The 10,989-nt window shown below is 41.3% G+C and overlaps 1 protein-coding gene across 1 annotated transcript in view; it reads right to left on the bottom strand.

Moving 5' to 3' along the window:
- Positions 1–9,277, bottom strand: part of PLEKHS1 (pleckstrin homology domain containing, family S member 1) — a 15,224-nt gene extending 5,947 nt beyond the window's left edge. Inside the window, exons 1-7 of the mRNA XM_009881569.1 lie at positions 9,247–9,277; positions 8,232–8,323; positions 8,020–8,126; positions 6,531–6,665; positions 5,096–5,171; positions 4,326–4,433; positions 4,121–4,138 (exon numbers count right to left, since the gene is read on the bottom strand). Of these exons, the coding sequence (XP_009879871.1) occupies positions 4,121–4,138; positions 4,326–4,433; positions 5,096–5,171; positions 6,531–6,665; positions 8,020–8,126; positions 8,232–8,323; positions 9,247–9,277 (567 nt within the window). The remainder of the gene's footprint in view (positions 1–4,120; positions 4,139–4,325; positions 4,434–5,095; positions 5,172–6,530; positions 6,666–8,019; positions 8,127–8,231; positions 8,324–9,246) is intronic.
- Positions 9,278–10,989: the final 1,712 nt, after the last annotated feature.

Genomic DNA, 10,989 nt, shown 5'->3' with positions numbered 1-10,989 from the left:
CCCAGATTTTTATTCTGTTAAAAGAATGGGTTCGTGTTTAACAGGTTCAGCTATACAGATTATTTAACCTGTATCTTTCCATTTACATGGAAAAAAAATAGCATCAGCAAATATCCACAGAAAACACGGGAAGACATGTTTTTCCTTGAAGTGAGATGTGCTCAGAGCCAGTCTGTTCTAGAAACGAGGTTTCTGTATTTGTGCTCCTTGTACTTTTGAGATCCACTGCACATGGACAAAACTGGCCACTGGTATTAGTACTTCTCGTAGACGGATTTGTGGTAACCAGGCAGTTGCAACTGACTGCATGTTCACAACCTGTTATTTTGTTTAAAAATCAAGTGGGTTAAACACTTCATGTATGAGTCTGCATGCATTTAGGGTGTGCATGCATTCACTTGTGCGGAAACGACTTTTTATTTGCTCTCAGTTCCAAAGTCCTTATGCTATCAAAAACACCTGTAGGAAATCTAGCAGTGGATCAGGATATATTTGCCCATTTTAAGCACCTTTTAACTGCTATCAAGTGAAGAAGGAACTTGGGACTTCCCTGACTAATGAGAAGTCTGTTAACTCATACTTCTCGACGATCAAGAACATACTCTGGAGGGATGGAGATCTGACATTGAATTGTTTGTGTCTTGAGTGATATTCTGCCTTCATAAATAACTGAAATACTAAGTTTGTGGCAATTTGGTAAGACAAGGAGAAATTAATCGCCCCACTAAGCTTACCTTTCTAAGTCACAAATATAAATTATTTATTTTTATGTCTTCTTGTTGACTTCACTATAATGAAGAGTATAGTAATTAGTATTTAGCTGCCTCCCAATGCAATTCTCCATGCCATGTTTGTGATGCAACTGTTTTTTATCTCTTCACTTACATCCTTGGTTTCCATGGTAAAAATTTTAATAATTGCTAAATATGCCACAGAATATATTACTGTTTTCAAGGTAAATTAAACTAATTACTTTCTTACATGTAAAGAGAAGAAACTGGCATTGAATAGAAATTAAAGATGATGAATGTATTTTTGTTCCTTGTTGGTATAAATGACATAAAAAGCAGCTAATGCTGTAGGAGTCAGAACAAACCTGCAAAGGATCCTTCAAGAACTGCGTAACAAAACCACAGCAGGAACAAGACCAGCTCTGTGGTCATGATCTAAAATCAAGGGGTTTGGATCAATCAAACAAGTAAAAACTTGGAGAAAAGGAGGAAGAGGAGCTGATTTTATGAAGATTGAGATCCTCAATCTTCTAGGAAATCTCAGAAAGTAGACGACACTCATCAGCTTCCCATACTGGGCCTTCCATCACTGACAGTGGCTACCTTTTGCCGAACACAGGGTTCCTCCTTGGCACCATCGCAGATATTGGGGACAATGGGAAGGAGAAGGTTATGCTGCAGCACTGCTTTTCCCTAAAGCATTTTGCTGACATCTCTGTTCCTCCAGGTGCTTTACAACCAGTGCACTGCAGTTAACCTCGGTGTATAATTATTCTCAGACATGCAGCTAAATGAGTACTTTAAGCCTCTGTTGAACCATGGTGTGGATCTACATTAGAAAGAAAGAAATTATGGAGCAAAATTGGCTGTAGAACAAGATGGAAATTATAGCTGGAGAACAACTGAGTAATTGTTAGTTATAGGCTCCTTAGGGAAAGTTATGTGCTGCCCTCGGACAGATGAACTTCTCTTTCAAAAAATCAGGTGTGTCTAACAGATATTGAAGACAGACTCCTGACCAGGATGTGTAGGTGCCTGGGATACAGTAATGAGCAGTATGGGGTAAGGCAAGTCAGGGCTCCTTATTTTGATGTTTTTCAGGTATTGAAAGCCGTGTGTTTCAAAATAGGTGATACTGAGTTGCTGAGTCAGATGTGGTTTGGTAGCTCTGAAATGGGGGCTGAAAGGGAGCCAGACCTCTCCAGCGTCCCTGCCTGCATGACTACACTCAACTGACATCGACAGGCCTGTCTGCGTGAGTAACGGCTGCCGACCAAAGAGTTTTCAAGATCTGGGCCTGGATGAGGGAACCACTGATAAAAAGCAAAATTAATCAGATACTAGAAATGTGGAGTCATACTTCTAACAGGAAGTAAATACAAGGGATTAATCTGGAAGTCAGCTGTCTAGGCATCACTGAGCAGAGAATAGATCCGGAGATGTAAGCAGATGCTAAACTTATGAAGCAAGTGAAATATTTTTATCGAATGAACAAATTTTTTTTGTTTCTTGTCAGCTGTATGGCAAATGTCTTTATTTTCACACCTGCTGAAACAGAAATATGAGCTTCCTGCTATTCCCTCTGCTTCAGGCTAGAAAGGTAAAATCCAAACTCCTTGTCTTTTATCCCTCATGGTCAGTCTGTCCTAGTCTGAACAGCTGCATGCAATACATGCTCTCTGAGGCATCGTAAGTATGACAAGAATAAATGAACGAGACAGAAAAGGCATGTGTAAGAAGGAGACAGAAAGAGAGCCTTGGTATGCATCCAGAGCAGCACTAGTTAAAATCAGACTAAGGGTTAACTCAATGCATTTCAGAGCTCAGACTCACAATTGAATTATTGCAGCTTCAGAAAGTACTGTGCATCAGCTGAGCTATGCAAACTGCCCATAGCATTGCAATGTAGTTTCAACTATTTTTTACTACTTTCCACTAAATTTAGCTGTATTATCTCATCCTTGCTGCCAGCCTATATACATGGATGGTGACTGCAGCATATGATTTACCACCCTGATAGCTATGATAGCAGAATAGATTCTTCTCCCTGTATCTCAGACACTCCAGATCATAGTCCAATGCATAAACTGTTAATAAAGATGGGTTTAAACTCAGCTGCCAAACTGCGTACTGGTGTAATAGAGCCTTGGTTGTCCCTTCTGTCCTGTTGACTCTGCTGCAAAGGCAGTAATCCAGGGCAGAGGAATGGTGAAAACGATCCAAAACTGCTGCAGGTGTTTGCTCAGGGAACACAGGTCAGAATGTTTAGCCAATAATACATGATAACATTCATCATTGCATCTTTTTAAATCATTTCTGCCAGATATGGAAGCTAAATTACTTGAAGTTATATTTATGGTGACAGAAGGTCAGGCCTGAGGTGTGCATCTATTGAACAAGCCCTTCTTCTGTAGTGCAGTTACATTGATTCAATCGCTACCGGCAGAGGCTGGAGAAAGAAACCATTTAGGAAGAATATAGCACAGCTGAGAAATGTGATGGGAGGAGCAAATCCTCAAGCATTGCAACTTCAGAGTTTTCTTGAGCAAGTTTGTGAGAGCTGCTGTAAGTTACAGTTGCTGCAAAGAAATTCTGAGGATGCGCCTCTAAAAAACAAAGTACACAAAGGGTATTTTGAGCAAGTTCTTAGCAGGTTATTTTCAGTGCTAAATGAGACAACAGACTAACCATATTTAGGAAACTGTCATAGTGAAAACCAACTCAGTCTGCTGGGAAAATAGGTGAATAATCTATAGATACTCAGGTGAGATAAGAGCCAATAGTCACTGCAGACTGAACAAGTCAAGAGCTGTTTGATTTGTTCTGCTCACCAGGCTTGGAAAAACTCCTCTTGGTGAGTCACACTGAGCCTGATGAAGACCAGGGTCCGAATTAGGCCTGTTCTTGTCTTCTGAGGGACCATTCTCCTGTATACAAAAGAAAAACATTGACGACTCCTAAAGATACACTGGAGATGCTTCACCTGCACTCTGCTTGCTCCAGCTGGGGTATTTGCACACAGCTTTGTGACTAGAGAAAACCAACACTCCCTTGGCTTTGATTCAGCCTGTCACCAGAGGATGGGGACTGCAATTGCTCTGGGACAGCAGCAATGCTTTCCTTCCTTTCTATTTGAGTATCAAGGGGGAAGACCTGGAAGGCACACAGGACCTGGACCTGAGCTCCTCTCTAGGCTTTAGAGCCTGAAAAGAGAGACAAAGAAAAGCACGATCACAAACCAGGAGGAATGTGGGAGGCAGCGGTCAAAACAATCATCACGTGGCTTTGCCAAGGCGTGTCAAAGCAAACCTGCAGGGGCTTATTTCATGCCCACCAAGCTTTGCCAGTCTGTTGAGACAGCCAATGAATATTGCTGCTTACATGCAGACTTGGCTCAAAAGTTTTCCCTTTGTGGGTGCTCCAGAGAGTTATTATCCAGGTCCTACTCAGAAATCCCACTGGAGAGCAGAACAGATCGGGCACCCATTGCACAAGCTCTGAAGAACTTTTGATGGAAAAAAGCAACTATACAAATCAAATTTCCCAGTCACCCCTAGGAGCAAACTCATTATTAAGGATGGCAAATCTGTTTACTTTCTGGTAGCATTGCCTTTCTGGGAAACCGGTTGTATCTGAAGAATTCAAGAATAGCGGCAAAGAGGAGGGCCGGCTTCTGACTTCTGGATTTGGAAGATCTTGGGTCTAGAAACAAGATGACAGCAGTGTAAGAAGGCAAGCACCTGATGGGCATAGACTACAACGTACCAACGCATCCCACTAGTCCAAATTTTACTTCTAATGGCTCAGAGAGGTTGTCTAAGTGGCATTTTTGAGGCAGACATAAATTTGTCCTGCTTGCACTTTGAGCTGAGTGGAAGCGGTAGGGATGTAAGCAGCTTAGTGCTGAGTCTGAACTAGTCAGCCTGGCCGGCCAACAAGGTGCAGAAACTTGGGCCTCAGCTTGAACTAACAGAGCTTCCAGCTGCTCCTACATTGACAGACTAGGTGTGGATCAGCATGTAAATATAACCAAAAAGCACACGGTAAGAATTAACACACAAGTTTTCCTTCTGATGCATCAAAGATGCAATTCATTGCAGCATAATGTCAATCGTCTCCTAATTTCCATGTGGCTTACTCTTCAAAAAGATTCCTTCAATGCAAAATCAATCCCAGCGCAGACAGACTGTGCAATGCCTGCTTAATGCATAAAGCCACGGTACAGGATTTATATGGAAAATTAATTTCTGATTAAACAAGGCAAAAGACAACTTGCAAGGCCAAAATCAGGAAAATTCCTTTGCATGGGTTTCTAATGAAATTACACTTCTTTCCTTCTAAAATCAAGTGCAGTAACATGTCACCTGAGGGCAGCATCCACCTCTTTTGGCCTCCCCGCAGACTGAAGATATCGCAGTGACCCAGTCCTCTGTTTCCTGCCTGTAGGTGGGAACAACAGAAATGAAAACCTAATCGCAGGCAAAACCCACGGAAAACCCATTTGCCTACCAACTTCTTCCTTTGGGGCCCAAAATAATGCTTCCTGAAATCAACGGGTAAAACCTGCACCTTCCTTTCAAGAAAGAGTGCTGGGGTGGCCGTAGCCAGATGGCAAAGTTTGACCTCAGAGAGGTGCGGCCCAGGACTGGGAGCTAAAAGTTGTGCAAGGGGGGCTGTGTGTGTGTGCAGGAGGCATGGAGAGGGAGAGAGACGGAGAGGTGGGACGGTGCTTTCTGCTTCATTGTCTGTGTGTAATGCTGCTCTGCCAAGTCCCACCATAAAGATAGCTAACAAGGCTTCGGAATGCATTTGGGCAAGCAGGACGAGAAACATGCCATGAAGGGACTCCTGAAGCCCTGTTTCATGTTTGCGGTGGATTTAGTTGGATTAATTCTGGAACACTTCCCACGGAGTGAGGGCAGTGAGAGCAGTGCCCTGGGGGAAGGCGTGGGGTGGCACGCTCAAGTAACACACAGGTATGTATTTTTCTTCTGCGCTTATCAGCATTTCACACATCAGCTGCTCTTCTGCATAAAAGCAGAAAACCCCCTGACATGCCTGTGGCTGGGAAACTGAAGAGGAGAAGCTGGGAAGCGGCAGTAGAGGAGCACTGTGCCAAATGTCCTCCCTCACCTAACCGAGCTTTGGCTGACCACCTCGACTGCAGCAGTTTCTGCCCTTGCTGAGGACTGGATTGCAGCCTGGAGAGCAGGGAGCATGCCACCTTGCTGCAGTAAAGGCCCCAGGTGTTCCTTTTGGGATCTGTTTTCCCTTGGGGGAATTTTCCCTTTAAATTTGCTTCCCTTGATTAACAACCAGGGCAAGATTATTTCCTGTGATTTATCCATAAGGAGTGGAAACTTTCCTAACTCCCAGGAGCTGCTGGGTGAGAAGGCAAAGCTCTCTGCTTTTCCTTGACCCTTAACCAGCAGAGTTTGACATGGCACCACCACACTGATGTACTGCCGCTGCCATCCCCACTCCCAGCCATGTGCTCCCGCTACTTCCACATATAGGATGTTAAAACAGTGTGGCCGCAGGGAAGGTTAGCTCACCTGCCTGAACCAGCAAAAATTAACCTGACCACAGGAGCAAAAAATAAGACATAGAAAAGAACAGTTTTCTGTTGGATTAATCAGCTGAATCGTTTCATCCCAGAGCTACTCCATCAGCAGCTGAGACACAGCAAGGGATGGGAGCGGCTGTGGAGGAGTAGGACCTTGCCTTGGGGCAGTGGCTTAGTGTTACATTAGCTTAACTGTAATGTCATATTGCATTTGCACATCTTTCTATGCCTACCTGCTGCTCCCAATGAGGTAGTAATGTCTGTTTCCAGTGCTGACAGACATCACCTGTTCAGGAAGGCACTTAAACATCTTCCTCACCGTTTCCATAATTTCAGAATTGCTTATGCCAACTTCGATATTTATGATTCTGTTAAGATAACCGTATAAAACATCCTATATAACTATACATATCAACATACCCACACACATACATATGTGTGTGTGTGCATTTTACTCTAAGCACAGCATAATATGATGAGATATGCATGGGAATAGGTAAACATTTTTCCACAGAAAAAATTCTGAAGAAAATAAGCACACATGTTCAAAACAAATGGTCCTTCAATGACGAAAACTTCCAAGCAATAAAATAAAAACAGCTTTTGCAAAGACTCATGTCCAGATTTTGGATCCTCATTTCCGAAAAAAGGGGCTGTTGGTCTAACACAGAATCTGAAAAGCAGTGATAATAAGAAAAAATCCTGGTAGATGTTTTTCAACCACTACAGAACAATATGTTCGATTTGAAACTAATTGTATGTTAACAGTGTTTTAATGGAGGTGAAGAGGAACAGACAAGAAGTACTCTTAATGAATACTTAAATGGAAGTACTACGTCCATTAACTACCAAGAAGTTAAATTAGTAAAAATAATAATAGTGATGGTAATAACGTAACCACATACCATTTAGCAAACTGGAATTTTTCTGAAAGCTTCACAATGTAAATCCTTTTAATCAAAGAAGTTCAACAGCAATGTGAGTCCAGTGACCTCCATGCCTAACAATTCCAGGAGCCTGGAGTATTTAGCCCCAGGCCTGACAGGTAAAATCTTTACATTTCCCTTTACACTTACTGTTTCCTTTCTATGTATCTCATACCACATGTGACATGGTAAAGAGCGCTAGTACAAAGCCAATGACACCCAGCCTTGCTGCAGTGGGCGCTGTGCTGAGAGGAATGAAATGACAAACCCAAACGAGCCAAGCACAGCAATTTCTCATTGGAGTAAGAGGCAGTTGGGCAGCCAGCATCAGCCCAAAGGGCTATGTGAAAGCCAGGAGACCTCTTCACAACCTGCAAAGCACTTCGTAAAGCCGTAAGGTGGGAAGGGTTGTGTGCCACAGTTAAGAGTGGCATAGCCCATCCTTATTCGCATGTGAGTGAATGTCCTCACGGGAGATAAAATATCTTCTACTACAGGAATGCAGCCTTTGGGATCATGGAGCCAAGAAGTCTGGTTTGCAGATACCACCTCACCACAATCACACACATAAACATATCAAATTTCATCAAAGCAATTTCAGATTTTTACTTCTACATACATCATACGTTGTAAGTTGCACCCAAAGCCTACAAAAGCCCAAGGGACTCTCTTCTGGACTTCAGGAGGATTTGGATCAAGAACCTCGATCAGGAACAAGTGTCTATACAATCAGTGGCGATTTAAGAGTGCTGATACATGACTTAAAATAAAAAGGTGATCCATTTGAGTTACATACTGATCAACAGCTATGGAGCCTTTTATGTTCTGGCCTTTTAGATACTTCAGGATGTAATTGCCCTTGCTGGATTTGGACAGGATGAAAAAACGCCTTTTCCAGGAATTCTGCCGAAGAGAAAGTAATTTGTCTCTCATTAAAATTCAGGATAGCACAAATAACAGATGCTTGTTGAGGGATTGCTGGAATATGACTAATCTGTGCTATTATACCTGTGAGCTGAAAAGTTGAAGGGGTGGTGATTTGATGAGGAATCCGTGCTTGCAGACTCCACCTTCAGGGCAAAACGTATTTTGAGTTCTCACTAATCAAAGAGAAATGAACAGCACCATTACTTAATTTGTTGCCAATTAATCTCTACAAAGACCTGCTTGAACTGGAAATTGTTGCTGAGCACTGGGTTTCAGTGCTTAAATGGCCATAGAGCACATTACAATTAGACTTTACAGCGACTACGTATATGGGGGGCTCGAAAGATATCATGAGCCTCTGTCTTATTTAACTGGTCTTATTTAACTTCACAATTAGTGATCTGAAAGACAGTAAACAGCCCCCTAATGAAATTTGCAGATGGCATTCAATTTGCATAGGTTGCAAACACAGCTAAGGAAAGATCATTTTACATCGTGAATCGTGATGTGACAACAGGAAAAAGTCTTACAAGTAAAATATGAGCTAAAAACCTGGGGGGGGGGAAACGCCTGAACGTATTTGTTCACAACCCTGCATACTCTGTAGCCAGCTGTAGTTTAAGATTCACATTTTCTAATCACTGGTGGATTTCTGATCAAAAATTTCCGTTTTATAAATGCACTTTAACAGCCAATGAAAGGAGTGGCATTCCTTTTTTTAAGCTATAAACCGTGTATGGGAAATTAAGAATTTTAAAAAAATCAGTGACTGAAAGGAGTACAGTTTTAACTTTTTTTAGAAATGATTGTTCAACCTCAGTGTCAGGGACAAGAAAAATTCTGCTATGAAGGGAAATGCTGCATTTAGGACAGATTCTTTAAGGAAGAAAGCAGAGGGGCAGAATTAACACACAGTGCAAGTCCATATGAGATCTCCAAATTTTTCAGTATGCCATTTTCCCCTGTTTTTCACCTATTGTTTACTACAAAATCCTTGGCAGGTGGAGGGCAAAGAGAATGGTATATATTGATAAGAATGGATTGAAACCTGATTCAACCTTACTACCGAAAAATCTTAGTAAATGAAATTTTTTACCTGCAGAATTTCTTTTACTTGTAGAAGCCATTCTGATTGTTTCTTCCACCCAGATAGTAAAGAGAGCAGAAACCTTGAAGCTAATGTTTTTTGCTTTGCTTGCTGCTGAGCAGCATTTCACTGCATGCACAGTTACCTGAGAAAATAACAAATATCTCACAAGAGTTTATTTTCCTAGTGATGATTAAACTGTATAATATAAACATAGAATGATCTATAATAAACTATATAAATAATGATAATAATTATTATTCATTTAAGCATATTATACATAATAATATTTTATATTATAAAGTAAAATATACATTATATGCTATATTATATTTATACTACTATAATATAATTATAAAATTACGAATAGTAAAAATTACAAATTTATATAGGCCAAAGAGATGATTTGCCTAGGAAGTGGTGACACCTGCCCACAGAACTTCATTTTGCCCCTTCATTTACCCTACACACACCACCTGTAACCAAGGAATATTGCATCCTATGTATGTTTCTGACACTGCCCTAGCAGTGTGATCAGCCCTGTATAAAATAGGCATAGCTTAGCCTACAGAGTTTAAAATCTATTTAGAAAATCTATGTTAATTACAGTAATTTGCAAGTCTGTAGCATTTTTAATACAATGCCCTCAGAGCAATTTATAAACAGCGATGAAATAAACTTCACAGCTTTCTAAAAGGTGGATTAGTATTATGATTTTTCAGAGGGGTAAACTGAGAGTATCTGTTTTTATTTATGTCAGCTTATTTTTGCAATGTCTCCTCCAATATCACCAGGGCAATGGGAATCTCGCTGTAAACCTGAGAAGAAGTTAAATAATCTGCTCATTGGCAATAGCCAGGCTGTGGCAGAGATGGGAATAGAGGCTGGCAGGGAGGCAGAATGCACGGATGCATTTCCATGGACTTCTCCAAAGTTTTGTAAAATAACCCTTCAACAAAACATAGAGGCAGCAGTCTGTGGCATTTGATAAGTGCAAGGATACGGAGATGGAGCATTTAGAAAGTAAAAGGTGGGTTTGGTTAACGGGCTTCCATTGGGTTTTTTTTTGAGCTAATTTGCCTTTCGGTGCTTTCCTTTGAGAAGAACACCATTTAGGTGTCTCAATAACAGAGCCAGACCTCCAAAGCACTGCTATTTCTCTGGAATTCGTATGTGAGCTCTGCACTCCTCCCAATCAATTGCATACACGGCACTACATTTTGCACACTGGACAGTTTTTTGTTATCTCACAACTGCTTTCTTGTTTATTTAAAATCAGATTTAGTTTATCTCATACACTTACAATTCCAATTTGTAATAGCATGCTGTTTGTAACATCATTTAGGAAACTTTTCAAAAGTTTCCCTTTGCCTTACCCCGACGCTCTCACTCCTTGCAAAATCAAATCCTTTCCTTTTAGTAACTTGGCTTGCAGTTGTTTATTAGCTACAAGGTTACACAGTCTCCAAAACACGTACCACCTGAAGCTGCAGAGCCTCTTCTAAGAAAATTTGAAGGATTGCAAGTGCTGTTCTCTAGTCCTTTGCTGAGGTCCCTGGCTGGATTGAGAGATTTAAGGGGTGTCCTTTGCTTCTGTTTCTTCAGTGATTTACTCCACGGTGCCAGAAGTAAACATGGTACAGTCAGGAGTGGTGGTTGGAAATGGTCGGTTATTTTCTGTCCTCACTCACCTGACGTGGGGTGGGTTACACACAATATTTTACCTCTGACACACAACAAAAGCTATAGGCT

Source organism: Charadrius vociferus, unplaced genomic scaffold (genome assembly GCF_000708025.1).
Source record: "Charadrius vociferus isolate BGI_N301 unplaced genomic scaffold, ASM70802v2 scaffold282, whole genome shotgun sequence".
NCBI classification, from domain to species: domain Eukaryota; kingdom Metazoa; phylum Chordata; class Aves; order Charadriiformes; family Charadriidae; genus Charadrius; species Charadrius vociferus.
The sequence above is the reverse complement of the archived record's forward strand: the minus strand, read 5'-3'. Positions and strand labels throughout refer to the sequence as shown.